Source organism: Ambystoma mexicanum, chromosome 6p (assembly GCF_040938575.1).
Source record: "Ambystoma mexicanum isolate Mex_15411 chromosome 6p, UKY_AmexF1_1, whole genome shotgun sequence".
Taxonomy (NCBI): domain Eukaryota; kingdom Metazoa; phylum Chordata; class Amphibia; order Caudata; family Ambystomatidae; genus Ambystoma; species Ambystoma mexicanum.
In genome coordinates, this window is record NC_090935.1 from 268,409,491 (window position 1) to 268,430,223 (window position 20,733).

Sequence of the window (20,733 nt, forward strand, 5' to 3'; positions counted from 1 at the left end):
ATTTTTTTATATATACATTAAATAATGACTTCCTTCAAGTCATTTCAGAATATAGTTTTACATTGTATCCACCTCTTAGCAAGTCTTTCCTTGGCCTGGTTTCGGTTCATTTGTTCAGTTTTACAGAAAAGTCTGGTGGTTTTAAAAGGCCGGCTTTCTGATAGTGGTGAGCACCGGTATTGCATCCATTTTTGACATTAAGAAAATGAATTCCCCACAGTTCTGGGTTGGTTTTGGCAATCAGCATTGCCATTCCCAATGGTTTCAGGTTACTGTGTGTGTAGCCCAATGGTGGTTTTAGGCAGTGCCCTCCTGTGTTCACACCATAGGCAAAAATGGGTGGCAGCCTATTCTTCATGTTTTCCCTGTGCACTCTCTGGGGAGTAGTTCTGGCCATCATGATGTTTTCATGCCAGTACTGCACAGTTTTATGGTAGGGCTTGGCTGCATGGGTAAAAACATCCCACAATGGGGACAAGAAGGAGGACATCAGGAGGTTCCTGCACTGCCCAGGGATGAGGACAAAAGCTTAGCAAGACGTTGGTTTAAGGTGTGAGTGCCTTTAAGACCACAAGCTGGTTTCCTTCCCTCTGGCTATTCGGTTTTCAACAGGACTCTGATGAAAATTCGACCAGATGGGGACGGTGTCCAGGTGGCTTACAAGTTGCTTGTTCCTACCAAACTCAAGGGAAGAAGTTAACCTTGAAGGGCTTCTCTGTTGATCGGAGTTTCAGGCAATTCGGACCTGCCACAGGGCTTCACCGGTTGTCCAGGAGTTGCAGCAGTCCTCTTCCTTCAGCTCATCTTTGGTTCTTTCATTCCGGTGGTCGACTCTGCTTTCCAAGTCCCAGAGACATGCTTTGAAACAGTTTTCCCCATTCATTCCAGCCTGGTTGTCACTCACACAGCAGGGTGGCTCTCCGTGCCGGACAGTCAGCCAGCCAATCATGCCAGAGTGCATTCAGGTCTCGAAGGAGACTAAGCACAGGAAGTTTCGGGCACCTCCCTCACATCCTGTCCACCCCAGACACTCAGGCACCAGAGGACGGCTTCAGCACTGAAGCCCGCCAAAGGCCAAGAAACACATGGACCAAACCGGGTTTGGCAGGCAGAGACAAACACAAGGAGGACCTTTCCTAAAGGAAATGGCAAAAAAAGATGACCAGAGTCTGTTTTTACAGATAGGTCTTGGGCACCATATTGAAAAACATTGCTGACCCGATTTATACCTACTGTTGTTAGCGGTCGGGAAAAATCATGGTAGTTGATCTAAACCACTGCCACCAGCCATTTAAAGTGGAAAGGGTAACATTTTACTGTTACATGAGTGTTTTGACTCAGGGGAAGCTAGGCAACCCCTCCAGCACTTCATAGGAAGATAGTGTGTGCTGGGTCAGTAAATTTAAAAAGACTAGTAAAACCAATTTAACATCCCTGTGCCACTGCACTGAAGGTGCTGTGTGACATACAGAAAAATATGATGTCTTTGGAGTTGTTTTAAAACTCCATAACCAAAGAACACAAAAGTAAAACACACACAAAATACATGGAAGAGTGGGAAAAAAAGGCTCACACTCTTCCCAGGTAAATAAAATAAAATCCTAGGAATCCAGCAAAGTTGGTGGGGTCTCAAAAGGTAAGGGAAATTAGCAAATTTTGAGAATTCTTCCTAACAATTATATCCCAGGGGTAACACACTTGAAGCTTTACCCTGGAGACTCTTTGAGTTTTTTTGTTGGCAGTTCATAGGCAACAGTACCCGGATTCAGTTCTTGAGGGGCTAACAAAGTCATGCCCGGTGTCGAGCATCGATGCAAGCGGATCAAGCTCAGTTCGGGCATGTTGGATTGCGGGTGCTCTGCATGGTAGAAGTGGGGCTCTCAAAGATGGAAGCTGGTGCGGTCCAGGAAACGCTTTGCAGTTGGCAAGACTGAGTCAGGCTTTAGCCACAGGGAGGGTTTGATGAGTAACACTGTAGCAGTTCGAGTTGGCGGGTGACCGTAATCGAAGTGGTGATTTTGGGTGTGACAATGTGCGATCAATGAGGTGGCAGTTCAAGGGCAAGCTGGATTGAGCCATGGTTGTAACCTCCAGTTGGAGTCAGTTTATGACCCTGCAGTGATTATGTTTGGGTCCCGGCGTGAACAGTCTTTTCGGGTATAGCAGGTGACAAGCTTTGGCTAGGATATGATGCACTGTCGAGCTGGTTGAACGTGCAAGCAAGTTTGCAGTGGTGCAGGTGTGCAGCAACCAGTGCAGGTGAATTCCCTCTTGTTCCAGGGAAGATGAAAACAGAGTGATCAGTTTGGTGCATTAGAGCAGGGAGCTTTGGCTGGTCTGGTCTGCTGGTTAGTGAGAGGCCCACTCAGGGGGACTTGACGAAAGGATGGTTCCATTAAAGGTCTGCTCTACCAATCAGGAGATGATTCCTTATTCACCTCAGGTTGAGTGCTTTGGAAAGCACAACATTCCCAAATTGAGTCCAGAGACATATTCGGAACGGATCTGCAACATTAAAGGATCTGAGAGGATAGGAGTGAATCTGAAGAAGGGGTCCTAGATCGCTTCTTTTAAGGGCAAAGTTCCTCAGGTGAAAGAACGAAAGCTAGGGTCTTAGCCCTGCTCTTGAATGCAATGGACTTTGCCCCCCTCGTATCACACTCAAAGGGCTTTGCTTTGCTCCAGAGGACATGTAGGGGACAGGAAAGAGCAAGAGGGATAGTGAGAATCATGATGGTGGAAGTCTTCTACCATTGGACAGAGCCCTCCTGCCTATCACAATCCAGCCCCTTTCCCTTCTCACTGAGAACAAAGACCTTTAGAGATGCAGAACCCTGGTGTGAAAATACTCCTTTTGAATGGGTGTGCTCCTTTCATGCCTGGGCTACAGACATAGGCTTGCTGTGTGAATGTCTGGGCAGAGGGTGTTACCTGCCAACACAAAGAGATCAAAGAGGGGGGCCAGCTACATGTGGCTGCCCAGAATACATGTCACCTTCCACAGACGCGCTGTGTCACAGGATCTGACCCATGTGCAATATCCATTGGAATGTGGTGGCTGTGATTGCAAGCAATTCCATGCACTATACCTAAACTCAGGTATAGCTTTATTGTTGAGATTATCCTGCCACCATCATGGGGTACTTGTGATCATCATTGTTTGGGTAAAATGGTGCATATGAGCGGGCATAGACTTTTCTGTACTGCCTCTGTCACATTGGCATCTGTGAACTCTGGACCTGATCAGAGCCATTGGCAGAGCAGGTGCTGCGACCTAGGATACTGAAGCAGCAGGCTACCGATGCCTACCATGCTTTTCACAAGAACGGCAGAAGCCAAAGCCAAATCTGATCAGCAGATTACCCTTTTTGAGATGGAAATACCTGCATCATGTCATTATTCAATAAAAATCAAACATGTTATCAGTTATTCTAAAATCTGTGATTTCTTTTTTAAATATTGGTCACATGCAAATATATATGAACAAATCAACATCTCAGATGATGTAAAAAAAAACACCATTCTGACATGTTTATGTCCATCCAGAGCTAGTCCCCAGGGGTAGACAAAGCACTATTTTCAATATGTGACTTTCATTTAGATTCAATGTTTTTTAAATATGGTCTTAAGTAATTTTCCACTGATGTGATTGTATATTTATTTTCCATTTGTTCTCATGAAACAAACAAAGCCCTTGCATAGAATGTATGAATTCGCCTATTTTATCTACTACCACAGGTTTTTGGAAACACTTTCTCCCACCAATTGTCCTGAACGAAATACAGAAGGGCTTTTACAAAAGACCTTCTCTAAGAGAAAGTGGCATTGAACCAACACATGTTCTGTCTGATTCACAAAAAAGGGATGCACTCTTGATTCACAAAATGATACCTGACTATAGTGATGACCGCCATGTTCGGGGGCAGACATGGCTGCTATCAGCCCACCCACTTGAGAATATAGCAGCAATCTTGACATGATGCTCAGACTTGTCTTCCCCCAAAAGCAAAAGTACATCTTTGAGATGCTGGTAGCCTATTGTTTACAGGATGTGGGCCTATGCCTATGTCATGTGCCCAATGTCTAACAAAGAAAAACTCCAAACCAAGATGGTGGTCATGGAAAATAGTGAAGCAAGTAAGCCCCATTACTTTTTTCATGGCTGCCAAATCAGGCGGGGATGAAGCTGGAGGCGGGTGATGACATTTGTCTCGTGAGAATAGCTCAGGGGCAACGTGCTGGCCTTGGAAGCACGATGACACTGAGCACCATAGGTTCGATCCCGGGGTCAGCACTTAGAAACCTCTCGGTATTAAACATGTTATAAATATCATATCATTGAAATGGGGAAAGGGGCATATCAGTGGTTTGTAGAGTGCAGTGGAAGGGGCACACTGGGGTGCGGGCTGACCAAAATAGGGTAGTCATTCAAGTGAGGTGGAGGTGGCCAGTGAATATACCTAATGGTTACTGACCAATACTGCTAACGTTTTCTTTCGACTATTTACTGCGTGGCAACTCTCTTGGAGGTACTAGCTTTCTATGAATGTCAATTTTTCTCGAATTGCAGCAGCTGGAGCATTTTGCAAGAGGATAAGGTGCACGGTGCACATTGCACACATGTAGCTGATACTGTCAATACTGCCAATCATCTGGAATGGGTGTGCCAGCAAACATCTGGAGGTTTTAAGGGGTGTGCGACTCTACAAAAATAGACATCTGCAATGGTGTAATTTACAAAATTGTCAAAAAAGTTACTGCTGCCAGCCAAACCTATTTCATTTCCCTTAACTTACACCTCCGTGTTCCTGGCATTTATTTTGTGTTAACACGTGAAATGTGTGGAGAAAATATAACTAAGTCATGGAAGAAAATATTGTATTTATTTTATTTTTCCTTGTGCAGAATGCAATGGGCCTCATTCCGAGTACGGCGCTAACCAATGGTGCTATTAACGCCTTGGTTGACGCCGTACCCGGACCGGCAGCGCCTTGGTGGATGGCGGAATCACCGCCCCATTCCAAGGTTGGCGGGGCGGTAATTCCCCATTCACCAAGGCTCTTCCCCATTCCCAAATGAGCCCCCATAGGGCTCAATGGGAATGGGGAAGATGCAAATAACGGTGACTGTTCATTATGGTTACCGTTATTGGCTTGGAGGCACCTTTGCGCCCTCGACTTTAACACCTGCTCAAAGCAGGCATTAAGGGCGAGGGCGCAGAGGGAACTCGGAGTATGGCGGTAAGGGAATACCGCCACCGGTCTCGTTACCGGTGGCCGCTATCCCTTACCGCCATACTCGGAATGAGGCCCAATGTGTTGTTTCACCGAGGACTGATGCGCCATCTATACCCGACTCAAGCAAGCATACATTATTGTTGCTTGGGAAATGGACACACACTCACGCCTATTGTGTTGCCTGGACTAAGTTATGCCTAGGTGTCCTTGCAATATTTGTGAAGCTGATGTTCAGGTGGAAGCTACACCAAGGCAATTGCAGGTACATTGTACCAGCTGTGCCTTGCACCCAAAAGCGGAGTTCGTCTGAATCGGTCCCCAAGTCTAAGAAAGTCAGACTCTCCTGTGAAATAAGATGACAATACAAATGCTATACCAAGGAAATGCTGAGTAAATCTCACCCATAGCAAAGCACAATGTTACTTAGTGCACATTCATTTGGCATTTCATTTCACAGTGATCGGTATCTTGTAAATAATGTTTCCCTTTTTTATCGCTGAATCCTCTTTTCCCTTTTTGCTGATTACTTAGTAATTTGATAATTAAATGCACCCTCTTACGAACATTCTAACACATGTTTCTTCACTATTTGAGTCCATAAAAATATGATTCCCATTGACTCTCTTGCTGACTGGTTTTGTGATTTGATGGCGCCAAAAACGTTCCCCAACCCACACGCATCCCACCTTTATCTGCTCCACACTTCTTCTTGAAAAGCTGCTGTCCCTCTAAAATACCCAACCACTATAGATATGAGCCTCCCCCCTCACATAGCCAAACTGGGCCAATTAATTAAGAAAACTACTTTATTTGTGCGAGGATGACGCTCACATCTTTATCGCAGCCACCCTCCCCCATTTTAGTGGATAGGCCACACCCAATCTGCTTTAATTCTATCAGATCTTGGGGCCTGCAGCTGGATAATCATATTTCCAACACTTTGTGCCAAACACACAGACCCAGAGCAGTATACATGACTCTGGTACTTCCGACCTGCACTCATCAACACCTCAGATTTCCAGTCTGACTCTCACTCTGTCCATGTCAGGGTGCAGAAGGAGGAGACTGACACAGGTGGCATTGTTGTTTATATAAACTTTTATTAGTAATGAAAATGAAGAGAAAACTTAGCTCTCACTAATTCTAAGAGGGGTGTCCATATTAATCAATATGCCACCATCCCGTGTCAAAATATCTACTTCTGTCCCTCACACTTAGAAACTAAACTATAGACAAAGTGGATCTTCTTGGTCCAGAAGAATGTTCCCTTTCTTCTAGACGGTCGATCGCAGATCCAGTTGTTAAGTGGGATCTTTACTTGAGGGACTGACTCCCTTCCTCATTTCACAATCCCTTTCTAAAACACAGAACAAGGTTCCAGGTTGTAATGCAAGCAAGCAGTAAAGTTCCCAATTACACTGTCTCTTTTGGGTTCCTGGAGAATTCATCCCTTTTCTAGGTATCTTGATCCTTGGTTTTCTACTACCGCGGGGAGTGGCCCTCTTCCTCTGGTCTATGTTTTCGAGGAGAATGCCTCTCTTCTCTTGGTACTCTGGCAGCACAGTGTTGCAACACCATGGGACATGAACTCCCTTCCGCTGGCTTTTTCTTTTTATGTTTGTGCACAACTCAACAATACAGAAGGCAACCCTCTGCTTCAGAAAGTTCAGTATTTCTTTATCCTAGGGGCAATGGCTCCCTCCCAAAGGAACACTGGTCTGATCCTCCTTGTGAGTTTCAACCACCAGGGGAATTATTCCCTTCTTCTGGCCTTCCATGGCTTTGCTCTCACAGTTTACAATACCAGGGTGAATGCCTCACTTCCCTTGCCCTTCTCAGGCTTAGTTTTACAGTTCAAAGCACCAAGGGGAATATCTCCCTTCCCCATGCGTTGCTCCGGCTTAGGTCTACAATTCACAACACCAGAGGGAATGGCTCTCTTCTCGTGGCCTTTGTCAGGCTTAGATTTGCAATTCACAACACCAGGGGTGATGTCTCTCTTTCTGTGAACTTTCTCAGGTTTAGTTTTACATTTCACAACACCAGGGGGAATGTCTTCCTTCTCCTGGCCTTTCTCAGACTTTAGTTTGGGCAGACCATTGCATCTAGATAAGTTTGTGAATGTTAGCAATGGTACACTTAGTCAGAATTGTGAATATTAGCCTGTGCAAGACACAGGCGGTGTTGTGAATTTTAGAAATACTGCACGTAATTGGAATTGTGAACATTGGCCTGCATTACATCTTAACAGGATGGTAAATGTCGGCAAGTGCCACACTTGGATAGAAGAACAAATACTATCAGTAACATCAACCTAGAAATGTCTCCTGCTGTATTGGTTCTTAAATCTACACAAACACTCCCATTTCATAGCATTATGCTTACTCCCTACTCTGCACCATCACACAATTAGAATGCAGCTATACCCCTGATACATTTGGCCTAGCTGTACACATATGAACATGAAATACCTCATCACTCTAATAAAACACATCTATCCTATGACAATCCGGCCTATCTGCTCACGTAAGCATCCTACAGGCCTAACACAGCCAGAATCGAGCCTGGGTAACCACCCACCAGACTGCACACATTCAACTGATATCTTCACCACCACACCTAAACGCTAGGAGCAGCTATGATCTGGCAATTACATCAGCTGCACATATGACTGGTGCACCTATGCACCCTACAACACCTTCTCTCTCTACTGACATGGATTGGGGTCCCCAAGGGCACTCAACCTACCAGCGCTTTGAGATCATACCAATTATATATAGAAAATGCTGTATAAATGTCAAATAACATAACATAACATAACATAACATAACATAACAGACCTGGTTCACTCTCCGGCCAGGTATTGCCATGAAGAAGATGACTTTGGAGAGTCTTCTTTCGTAATCAAGGGTCCCAACCTTATATCTCTATATTTTATAACTGGCAGACCTGATTCACTCTCCTGCCAGGGATGCCATGAAGAGGATTTCTCGTCAAGATCTTCTTCTGTGCACAGGAATCCCAAACACTTGGTTATCAACCATTCATGCACTCTTTTTGTAGCCTCTACCAGCCATCACAACCACCCATGTACTTTTTGGTATTTGCTGGTGTTATTCGGGGTTCACCGGGCCTTCCAACCTCTACTTCAGGTCTCTCGTTACTTTTCTGGTTCCTGCATCTGCTGCAGTGACTCTGCGGTAGTTGCTTCATCGCAGGTTGTCTGCCTTTGCTTGCCAGCACGCGCCAGGTACTCTTCTTGCCCGTACCTCTGCTGCTCCAGCTTTCCGACCGGTCTACCCTTGTTGGACCAGGTAGAGATGCCTGAGTCTTCTTGTTCACGTACTGTTCAGCAGCGTTACATCCTTTCCACACTGGACGATCCTCTCACTCGTGGGTTTAAATGGGAGAGTCTGACAAAAAGGCGTTTCCTCTCTCTTTATCTTGAATGAGCAATGAAAGCTAGAATGCTTATTCATGTTCTTGCTAAGTCTCTTCATTGTACCGCAACTCCTCCTCGTCTTAGTGCCTGTCATGGAGCTATTCCTTAAGACATCCCTACTCTTCCTCATCTCAATATCTGTCAAGGAGATGTTAATTAAGTCATCCCTACTCTTCCTCATCTCAGTAGCTGTCGGGTATCCAGTCTCACATCTATACATGAAAGTGTGTGCTATGAAAGTGAGGGACAATAAGGTGGTCCTCATGGATGGAGGGGTGGTAAAGGAAGTGGGAAGGTCACCCTTGTCACTAGAGGGGTAGTCTCTCCCCATGAGATCCTCCTGGAGAGTAGCACTCCCAGGGGGGACTATCGGGTAGTGACCTTACCTCCTTGACCTCAATGGATGGGCTCACATTTGAGGAGAATTGATGACATCTAAGGATTTGTCATACCAACTAACAACCCCTTCTCTCTCCCTCATTACTTGAATGATAGCACAGACCTCTCTGTGGGCAATACTTTCTGTGTAAACCTTAAAATATTTCCTCTTTCAAGAACTGTCAGATGTTTTAGTTGTGTTGTTTGCATCACAGGATGACTTGTACACATACTTTTAATTATAGGTGAGCTTTGTGTCATTCAATGGGACTGTTCTTTTGCTGATGACAATATAAACGTTTTCTTCTTTTCAAGGTCTTGAGAAAGGAAGTCAGTATAGTTTCCAGGTGTCTGCCATGACAGTGAATGGAACTGGACCATCCTCAGACTGGGTTACCACGGAAACGCCAGAGAACGACCTCGATGGTAAAGTATTTAAATGCATATTGACAACATGTATTTTGCCTTATGCTGTTCATAATTTGTAAGCATTTTAGAATAAGGAAAGACATGTCTAAATGTTAGCCTCTCAAGCTCAGCATTGAACTTGAAAGAGAGATGTTTCGTCAATGGTTAATATCCTATTTAAATGACTTACAAAAAAAGAAACTTTGACACTTGTCCTCTTGAGGTCATGAGACATTTGCTTTAGAACAAAAATAGGTGTAATGCGATTCTGATAAGCTCCCGATTCCCAATATGTGTTTGTCACCTGCCTATATATGTCGGTTACTCAGGGTCAGTTCAGATATATTGTGCCATTGTGGGCTCTGCTGGATTTTCTCTGCACTGTACAAATACCTGCTTGCAATTTGAGGAACTATAATTTATATTACATGTGTAAGAATAGAATGATAGAATGATAGAACTAATTGCAGCAACTTCCCACGGGTTCATTTGCAAGTTTGTCCCCTTATTAGCTCCAGGGCAACAACTATCTGCCCTTAAGGACTACAACTTTTTTCAGGGCTGTAACACAATCTTAGCTCAATGAGGCAGGGCACCGTAGAGGATCTAAGAACGGATACAAATATAAAGACAATAATTAATCGCAATTTTAACCTTAAACTCATGAGACCTTAAAGTCAATCCTCTTGCTGTTGGTTAATCTATGTGTTTTTTTAAAATATGGTGTGATGCATTATAATGTGTTAAACAAGGGGCCAACAAGTTGCCATATACTGACAACAGTTTAGCTTATGCGGGCATGTACAGGATTGGGAAACCTACCAACAAGGCAATGATAAATAGAGGAAGGCATTGTAAGGTGGTCGAATGGAAAGCCCCTTTAATTGGTTTGCTGACCTTGCTGTGTGTTTCTCTTTAAGAAATGATGGGGGTGGTTAGTGGGATAGCAGGAGAGGCAGATACAAAAGACATGATGGAAGTTTAGGTTGATCTTGAAGGGGTTTAGATGTGGTTGTGTGAAGAGAGAAGGGGAAATCAGCCCCTTCAGGGAGGAGCAGAGTATTAGAGCCAAGTGGCCTGTAGATTGTTTCAGTGGTCATAGAGGAGGTGGGAGAGATGACCATCTTGCAGACCAGGCTCTCGAAGGAAGAGTAAGGCTGGGTGGGTATGTGGGAAGAAGGGACCCACTCAGAAAGATCAGAGCAACCCCACCAGCAGCACGGTTAGGGCAAGGCTTGGAGATGATCTTATAGCCGTCAGGCAGAAGGGAACCATAAGCAATGACTGATCATCGAGCCACGTCTCGGTAAGAGCAAGGGTACCAAGGTCAAGGTCTTCAAGGAGGAGGCAGATGTTGGCAGAGTGTTTGATGGCAGATCAAGCATTAAGCGTATCTAGATGCAAGAGGTCACCCTCTTTAAAGGTTTTTCGAGGAGGAGTACAGGGGTGTGGTATACCAGTTGGAGTTGGGGCAGAGAGAGTGAAAGAAGGAGTAGCAGGCGCCTGTGAAAGAGGAGGAGGTTGGTTTGAGGAACCTAAACCAAGATAGTACCAGTGTATATGTATATCTATTTCACCCAAACCAGCAGAACAAGTGACAGTAGGCACTAGCAGGGAGACATTGGGCCTCATTACGAGATTGGAGGTAGCCATGCCCTTAATAATGGCATGGCTACCACTAAACTCAGGTCCGGGTTCCCTGAATGAGGAAATACCGTGCCATTCTGACCTTGGAGGGCCCGGTCTTTCCCCATTCAGGGACAACGGACCCCGGTACATCCCCATTCCTATTTCAGACAATCGGAATGGGGAGGATGCTAACAACGGGCCCGTTAATGACGGGCCCGTTGTTAGCATCCTGGGCTGCTCGCGGGACCTGCTAAGGAGGCCCGGTTTTACCAGGCGTTCTTAGCGGGACCCACAAGCAGACCTCATAATGAGGCGGTAGCAGGTTAACGGCGCCAGCAGCTCTACCGGTGCCATTCACCCCCTACCACCAGGGTCGTAATGAGGCCCATTGTCCTGGTGCAAACATACACATCATTATTTTTAAATGTGTATTTGGTAAATGCTAATTACACTTTCACTGGTGCACGTTTTTGGTAATGGCTCCCTATCATTTTCAATATATTTTCATGACTGTGCATGTGCTTATTAAAGCAACTGTGCATGTGTGGAAGAGAAATGCACACATTCATGTTTCTGGCTTTTGTTTTAATATGTCATCTGCCATGGAAGTAAAACCCAGACACCATAATACGTATTTCTGGATTGCTAACTATTCTCTCCTTTTAGCTCTCTTGGCGCCTGAGGTGTCTCTTGCACCCCCCATGTGTACTCTTGAGCCTGCACTGTGGTAGGGGCGGAGACGTGGAGACACTGTGCTGAGCACCGCTCCTGCTTCCAATGGAGATCTTTTTTAATTAGTGTGTTTTATTGGAGTGATTATAAATCCAAACAGTGTGGCTGATCCGAGGCTCCCTGGAAAGCATGCATGCTTCTACTGGCAGCTGGGAAGATTTCAAATATTAATTGTGTGCCCCATAGAAATTTCTTATAAAAAGAAACGCGGGCCCCTCTATGCCTTCGAGCTTGAAGAAATATGTAAATTCATCAAAGATTAATGATCCAAAAAGTATCACCATGGAACAGCTGATTAGACTTTTTGGGTCATTATAAATGCTGCTGTTTAAAACATACAGAATGTTATACTTGTGAGAATAAAAACAAAACGGAAATGTATTCAGACAATATTATGTGATATTCTGCTGAATGTCATTAAGCAAAGTGTATTTTAGGGCCTATGGGAAAGCACCATTGGAAAACGATTTGTATATCAGGCCCTTAGCTTCTTCTAACACAATGTTGCTGCATTTTTACCTCCGTGTTTCATTTATTATCTTGGGTTATGATTGATAAATAGCAACTTACTCTAGTTAGAACATGGCCTGAATTTGGAGGGGTAAAGGTTCACCAGTTCCAGAGATTCCTGATGGTCAGTGTCCACTTCTTTTAAATGTGTGTTTGTTGCAGATCCTACATTAATTGTGTCTCTGTAGATAATAGCAGTTCACTAAGATCCCTGAAGCTGAGACTTGTGGTGGATCTGCATTATGTAGACACTCAGAAAATAAATGATAGCTGTAGCTTAAAATAGGATGGATGTCTAAACTGGAACAGTTGCCAAATTGAGCAGTTGTATATGTACAGCAAGACCATTTCCTGTAGAGGGTGAAGCTAATTCAATGGGGTGGCCTAGATTAGCCTCCTGACCATGTCATCACATTTGAAATTATGCAAAATCCACTGCTAATTGCCCTGTCTGGCTCCTGTGTCTTAAACTGCATTCAAGTAGTCAAACAATTGGAAGGAGCCTTCGAGGTGTATTGAGTATTCTAGGGGTGCCAATGCAGAAACAGGCTCAACCAAGACTGCACTTCTAAATACAAGCAATTTCCCCAATCTGCAGTCTCTGCTGACACCCTCCTCCAAAAAAAGTGGGGTGACATGACATGACCCATATGCAACGAGATTCCATAGTGACTGTATAACTATCAGTTTCCTGCAACTTGCATAATATTGCCCTGCTGTTTTTAAGGTAAATGGTCCAACCTCAAATTAAATAAACATTAGGTGGACCTTGCGTAATTAAAGCTATGTGTTATTTGCTCTCTTTGTGATGTAAAACCATCTAATTTACTACCACACTTTAAAGCAGATCAATGTTGGTCACTATGATCACCTGCATACAATATATATACATGATCAATCATTATTTGCCTTTATTTTAATGATTATCTTAATCCTAGTAATACAGTCATCCTGTAGATTTTGAGGTTCTGTTCCAGGCTCAAGAAAAGGTACACCTACTCACCCCAGGATACCTTGATGTGATCGCCATACCAACCAAACAGACTCTTAAATGCAACCTTGAAAAATATGCTGACTGATTAAAGCACAAGATTATCTGTGTAGATTCTAGTGTTTGTGGGACTGCCGCCTTCCCACTTTGCCCTCAGGAAGTAACTCCCACCTTGTGTGCCATTGTGATATTCTGTAGAGAATTGATGGCCCAACTATTACGGAGTGCCTTGTACTTTGTACTACACTTTTCCTTTATGTGCTGCTTCCTTCTCTTTTGTTTTCTGGCAGCATGGGCACAGTCAGGTAAAATTACACTTTACATAGTTACCAATGAAAAAGCAAACTCTTTATGGACTTACACAGTTTACAACCTGACGTTTGATTTTGTACCAGCGCATTTTTTCATTAAAAATACAAAAAAGTATATTTGACGGCCATGAGTGCCTAGAGACACCTGTTGTAAATATTCATGTAATAAAGTATAATATATAACCGCCAGAGCATTTAAATGTATGTTGAGACATTCCAAAGAATGCCTATATTTGTTTTAAGTCATATTATATAACACAGAACAGTCGAAACTAGTTGCTATACTTACGTTTAATGAATTGTCTCAGTGCACACACATCAATTGTCTCACACGACAGAATTACTTAAGAGACCCAAACACATCTTGAGAGGAAATTGTGAATTCACAAATACAGACATAATCTCCCATCTGTTTGAAAAGCTTTGGAGGAAACTAAATGATATTCTGCAGCTGGTTTATAGATTTCTTGTGGGAATACTTCACCATCAAATGTTTTCCGGAGCAGTTTGTATTAATATTGCATCGTCTTCATATATTTATAATTGTGAACCTTTCTATATCGTGAGTTCCCTCAATAGAGTAGCATATTAGCCTGTCTCTTTCTGCTCTCAAAGAAACGCGCTTCTCTGGCTCTCTGTGGAAGAAGTTCACAATATGATTGCAGACAAGCAATAGGAAACAAGCCCCAGTAGAAAACACACCCATGTTAACCAACTATGAGCGAATGGCAAAACAACAATGATTGAGAAGATTTGCTGACTGCTCTAAACTCATTAGAGTTACAGTTATCTAGTCTTGACTCTTTTGCATGCTGGGTTTTGAAGTTTTACATCAAGCTGAAGCTGATGATATGGCGCCAATTGGTTAACATTCTTTCACCCTTAAGCCCAACCAACCGATTGTCCGTGACATACTAGAAGATTTCAGTAAATGGATGATTTTTAATGGTGTGTTGGTGACAAGGCGGTTCACAGACCTTTGAAAGCACTCTTCATCTCAGTCATAGTAATTAATGTCACATACAAGACCTTTCAAGTCCATTCCACGGGCAATGTCTTTCACTATTGTGATGACATCATTAGAACACATTGATGCTTCAATAATGTGTATGAATAGTCACTTTTACCAAAATTCTAATTTAATGTGTATCATCTTTTTCTTCCTAAAAACGTATGCAAATCATTAATTTCTTTTTAAAAAGGCCTTTTCTTTATACATTTGAAGTAAGAAACATATCTCACTTGTTTCATAATATAGCAAGTACCTTTTTAAAGTAAGAAAATTTGTGTTTGCACGTATTTCAACTTCTAGATGCAAACTGTGATTCCATTGCTTTGAAGATGTTCCATGTGCAGCAGCCACTAAGTTTCTTCCTGACACTACGAAGTATACCAATGGAGGAAACACAATATATGCTAAGGAAACATTTTAGACAGAGGTCACAAGAAACGGAAGACTTCCGTGAAGGGTTTAGGTTATTGACCAGGATGATGGGTGGCATCCCAGCCTCCAGTCTCATTCTTTCATGGGGAGGTTTCAAGAGGAATTTCAAAAGGTCCTTTGTGTGATTGTTTGTTTTTGTTATGCAATATGTGTGTCCCTGTCAAGAAACATTAGCATAGAAACTAAGGCAGACATTTCAAATCGGTCATCAACCCATTTTACACAATTCTTTTTAATAATGTCTTTCTTTGAATTACAGAATCGCAGGTTCCCGACCAACCCAGCTCTCTGCATGTCAGGCCATTGACAACCAGCATAGTTATGAGCTGGACGCCACCACTAAACCCCAACATCGTGGTAAGAGGGTACATAATTGGCTACGGAGTAGGTAGCCCTTATGCAGAGACCGTGAGAGTTGACAGCAAGCAGCGTTACTATTCCATTGAAAATTTGGGTAAGTCGTTTTCAGTGCATTTAACAAGTGCAGCACACAATTAAAACATGTGATGACTATTGTCCTTAGCTAATGTTACAATCCTGATCTGTTCATTGAATTTCCAAAGGGTGTTTGCCAATGCTCTGTTCCCTTTCTTAGTTATAGGCAATATATGCGATGTGTGGAATAAGCTCTTGGTAAAAGTCACTTTGTGTTACTTGAAGCCGCATCAGGGGAAAAAAGATTGGTGGAGTGTTGAGTCTAGATCAGGGTACTTAAGTCTGAGACATGTTTCTGCCTGTTACCAAAGTTCATTCACCACAGTGAAAGTCCAATTTTGTACTTGCGCCATCAATGAGTGCCACTTCCTCAAGGTGTTAAAATGCCCATCGTGCAAATAATGTAGCCAATCGGGGGTTTACTAACTATAAAGGTACTTTTCATATGGCTGTCCAAACTGGTAGTGTTCCAGAAAACTCACAGTCTCTCTCAGAGACTGCTATGAATGCCCACATGCCAATTGATCGCCCAGTTTGGAAAGGGGAGGAAAGTGTGGACTTCTCCAAAGTGGCCCACAATACACAATCACTGTAGAGGTTGCCACGATGCATGTCTAATGGACCATTGCCTGATTTGGTTTGCAACATCAATTATCTACAGGCCTAAAACCCACAGAAATGCTACATATATTACACATGGAAATTCCTTCAAATGCATTGTGTACTGTATGTAAGTATGAATGATTGCTCCTGTGATATGATATGATATGATCGTTTATTTATATAGCGCCTATACACAATGTGATTATAATCTGTGTTGCATATTATAGATCTACCACTTTAAGGCTTTTTATTCTTTGGTCTGTCAAGCAACTCCACACTTTCCTTAGACTGAGGGAACTCTTTCTGTACAGGTATTTCTTATCATGTTCATTGAAGAACTGTTTGCAAGAGAACTACCTTGATAGCTTTTCTTCTCTTCTTCAACAATGCCCCATCATTAAATGAAAGCCACGTATATGCCCAACAGCATACGCTACAGTCCAGAGAAAACACTCAGAAACATGGCCTTCCACTGGGACTAGAAGGGTGAATGTCACTAAGAAAAGTAAACCTATTATGTGTACTGACATCATTACTTTCATATGATAAAAGCAAAGCCAGAGCTGAGGTCTACATTCTGTTTAAGCTGTTGAAACAGGCAGGACCGGAACATGAGTACACAAGCTGACCATGGACGTCCTTCTCTGCTTCCAGAATCTTTGTATCAATGTACAGTTTTTCATTTGAAAATGTTTTCATACAACCGATAGAGGATGGCAACATTCCAAAATTGTGTTTTTTTGTGCATTTTTTTCTACAGAGCCGAGTTCCCATTATGTGATTTCCTTGAAAGCCTTCAACAACGCAGGCGAGGGTGTTCCGTTGTATGAAAGTGCCACCACCAGATCCATGACAGGTACGCTAACACCATTACAGTAAATAGTATTGTCAAAAATGGCTGCCATTTGAGGCCGGGGGTCCCAAAGCTGAACCAATGTATGCAGTGATGTTGCAAATGTAAGTTAAAGCAACACACACACTTAATATTCATATGCACTACATTTAAAGGTTTGCACTGGACGCAAGGAAGAGACGCCCATGAGGATATCAGATTTTCACCTTATACCTAACACCTGATTCACAAAGCCTAAAATTTGAAGACATCTGAAAATGTCTGCAGCATCTCTGGCATGCCCTTGAGTAAATCTATCCCAATCAGATTTGAATGTGAGCATCTTCAAAATGAACCAAACATTTCCAGATGTACTCCAGTTACACAATTGGATCTTTGACTAGGGTATAAGAGGAGAGATGCATATCTGAGGTGCTTAAAGGTATCACTTTCATTTGCTCCAATGTAAACATTTGTCAGTCAGGCACTGTTTGTAAAATTGCTGCTGCACTCGGAAGGTTCAACACCTAACCACTGTACTCTTACAAAACAGACTGAACTTTAACTGACCTTTCAGTTTCGCCAACCTCATTTGGGTCAATATTATTCCAAACATGTTTAGATTGGATGTCATTGTGTACAGTCAAAAATATACAATAGCATACTGCAATATCAATGATGCATGTAAATCATGGCAACTAAATGCATCAGAAACCGGGGGGTGGGGGAGGGGAGAACATGTAAGCTAGTTATTCCTGTTAAAGTGATGACATGCTTCTAAAAAGCACTACCAGCAGCATGTTGCTTTATAGTATGAATGAAAAGGTGATAAATGGTTTGCAGTCCTACAACACAGTGTTTGAGCATATTACTTGAACCCCTCTAGGGTCCATCACACAACCACACATCTCCCAATTTTTTAGCAAGTACAGAGACCCAGAATTGCCAGCAGAGCAACACCCCTATTTGTAGCTCCAAGTAAGAATTCTACCGCTTCGGTACCTCTAGTATGAATCAGGGAACACACACTCACCCTAAAAAACAATCCCTTCTGATTCCAGTCTTTCCTAACCATTTACCCAAAAAGGCTGTGTTTAACCTCTCTGTCTAAAAATCTCCCCCACATCCCATTGTTTTTTTTCTACGCAGGCTCACAGAAGGAAAACCCAGGCATAGGCACAATAATTCCAATACACACGAATCAGGTTTGATACTGGGTGACCGCTATGGTGGTAACTGGCTCAGTATTAAAATCTCTTACATTACATAACAGTGCCACAGGCAAACTATTTTACAGTACAAAAGTGCACTGTTGTAGAATAGGATTCTAAATCAAGTTATGCATAATAGTTTGCAGAATATTATGGAGGTCAGATATCCCCTGTGAGGATGTGCTCATTCTATGACCAAAACCACCCTGGTGTGGATTCCTTGTCTCCCCTCAAAGATTGTTGTAAGGCAGTGAATTGGAGGAAGTTCTTTTGGCCTAAATCTTGTAAGTGATTTCAACACACCCAAGTCAAAGCCCAGCATCTAGTTCACAACTGAAACCCTTGTTTATTTTTGTCTATAAATTCAATATTCTGAATGATATACCACCCTCATCACACCTTTCTCCTGGAACCCCCCCCCCCGGTCACACTGAACCAGGAATCAGGCTGGTTTGCAAAGGTAAATATTTATTTAAGTATTTAAAATGTAATCACAATATGTTTTAATATATAAACAACAATCACCAATGGGGTGACAGAACACTGAATAATATCTTTAATACAGGGGGAGTAAGTAATGAGCAAAACAAATGCAGCACAGAAAATACTACTTTTGTGTTGGTTTCCGATCAGATAGTACTATGGTTAGAAGTTCCCCCTGCAACAGCCCTCAAACCCCAATAAGCAAGGTAAAGAGATGGGAGAAGAGAGCAGGTATTCAGGAATGGCACAAATCAAACAGAATATCAGTCCCACTTTCCCCCAGCAAACACAAGAGAAAAACGGAATTGACTTTTCAGCTGTCAGACTGGCTTTCAAATTATCTTTAGAATGGACTTGGCAAAAACACCAAATCTGGTCAAAAATACTAAAATTGTTAGAAATTCCTATGGGAGCCACTTTGAACAGTTGCACACAAGCACAAGCAATGATTTGGTCAGCAGAATACAATTAAAATCTTAAGGTCCAAGTTGAAAGCAGTTAAAAGCTCTTTTACACATGTAAACTTTTCAGAGTTTTAAAATCGCGGCAAACTTTTCATTGTGTGATATTCATGATAACGGGAGAATCACAGTTTTACAGTGTGGTTTTGGGTTCTATTGATAGCTATGGAAGACAGGTACAATTAGGAGTTGAAATGTCGTTTCTATCACAAAAACTGAGCGGGTTATGGAGGTTTAAGTAAAGGTCGTTTTTGTAAAATAGGCGTGAGAATGAAAAACAGAAATGCACTTTTGAAAATGACAAATGAAATGGCTTTGCTTACACTAGAGGATGACTATGAAGAAGCAAATACCACACAGGGATCTTACAGTCACTGGATCAGGGTGACCCACCTGATAAGGAAACTTGACTTCTTCAGATGAGAAAAGGGTCACCGCAAAGATAGCTCTAACAATACTGGTTCTGAAGGAAAGCTAGGATGGGTTGGATAGGGATGTGACAAGGCAAAGATACTCCTAAAAGTACTGGTTCTGAATTAAAGATAGAATGGGTTGGATAGGGACAACACTATGCAAAGGACATATGCTATGGGACACAGTTCTTCCTATTTATACTCACATGATACATTTTTAAATGGGACCGTCAGCTCTGTTCAGTATAGGGTCTGGTCTAGGAAAGACAGCACATCAAGCACAAGACTGGATCCTCTAGGCCGGTCGTCAGATTGGCACCGGATCTGCTCTCCTAGTCTGTTGGTATTTGGTGTTGGATGGCGAGTTCCTCAGGCAAGCCTAGTGGTGGCAAGCCAGAGAATGTCTGGATACTGGTTCAAAAAGCCTTCTCACAACACACAGCGCTTTACTGTGTGGAGAGAATACATTTGAGGATTTGGGCCTTGCTGGAAATCAATAGTCTCTATTGCCTGCAAGAGATTTGGCATCTGGATCTGGAAAAACATTTAAAGCTGGATGTAGGATGCTGGATCAGAGTGCTTCGTCAGAATCAGGAAAGTGTCTGGATCTGTGAGTCCCTATGTTGTGTCCGTTGTCTCTATTTATGCTATAAAATGACATCACAAAGGGGGTGTGTGTGCCGGCTTAGCTAAGCTTGCCCCTGTGAGCTGGAATAGGGCCACACTTCATCTCTTGCAATTGCAATTTGAGTGATTGAATCAAGGCTGGGTGATGTCACGTTTTCTGATTTGCTTTACAATCCTCAGAGACCTCCCTTTAGCCACTGGTCTCAAAATCGGATTTTATACCGAATGTACAATTCTACATTGGTCACCTTTATACAAACCACACACAAAGATGCCATATTTTACTTAGCAGCTATTCCTCAAAACCCTGCCGTGGTGGGATCTTGTCTCCACTTTCTACAGAATTTTGCCCTTTTCACTATGAACACAATTTCCAATGTTTCTGCAAATGTTCACAAGTGTGCGTGTTTAACATATGGATATGCATCTACATTTTCACAATTCTAACAGTCATACATTTAGCATAAAACCACATATCTTGCCATTCCTGTCCAGAACATGTCACACAGTTCTACCACCTCTTCACACATGCAGCCGGAAATTAAATGAACAACTCTGTCCTTTTTACATTTTTCACCATTTTGAA

At 42.7% G+C, this 20,733-nt stretch overlaps 1 protein-coding gene across 5 annotated transcripts in view; it reads left to right on the top strand.

The window, feature by feature from the left end:
• DCC (DCC netrin 1 receptor) overlaps window positions 1–20,733 on the top strand; it is a 1,439,988-nt gene that overhangs the window by 1,257,678 nt on the left and 161,577 nt on the right. For all 5 annotated transcript variants that reach the window (XM_069626983.1, XM_069626984.1, XM_069626982.1 and 2 more), the window contains exons 14-16: window positions 9,373–9,483; window positions 15,342–15,536; window positions 16,881–16,976. In XM_069626983.1, the coding sequence (XP_069483084.1) occupies window positions 9,373–9,483; window positions 15,342–15,536; window positions 16,881–16,976 (402 nt within the window). The remainder of the gene's footprint in view (window positions 1–9,372; window positions 9,484–15,341; window positions 15,537–16,880; window positions 16,977–20,733) is intronic.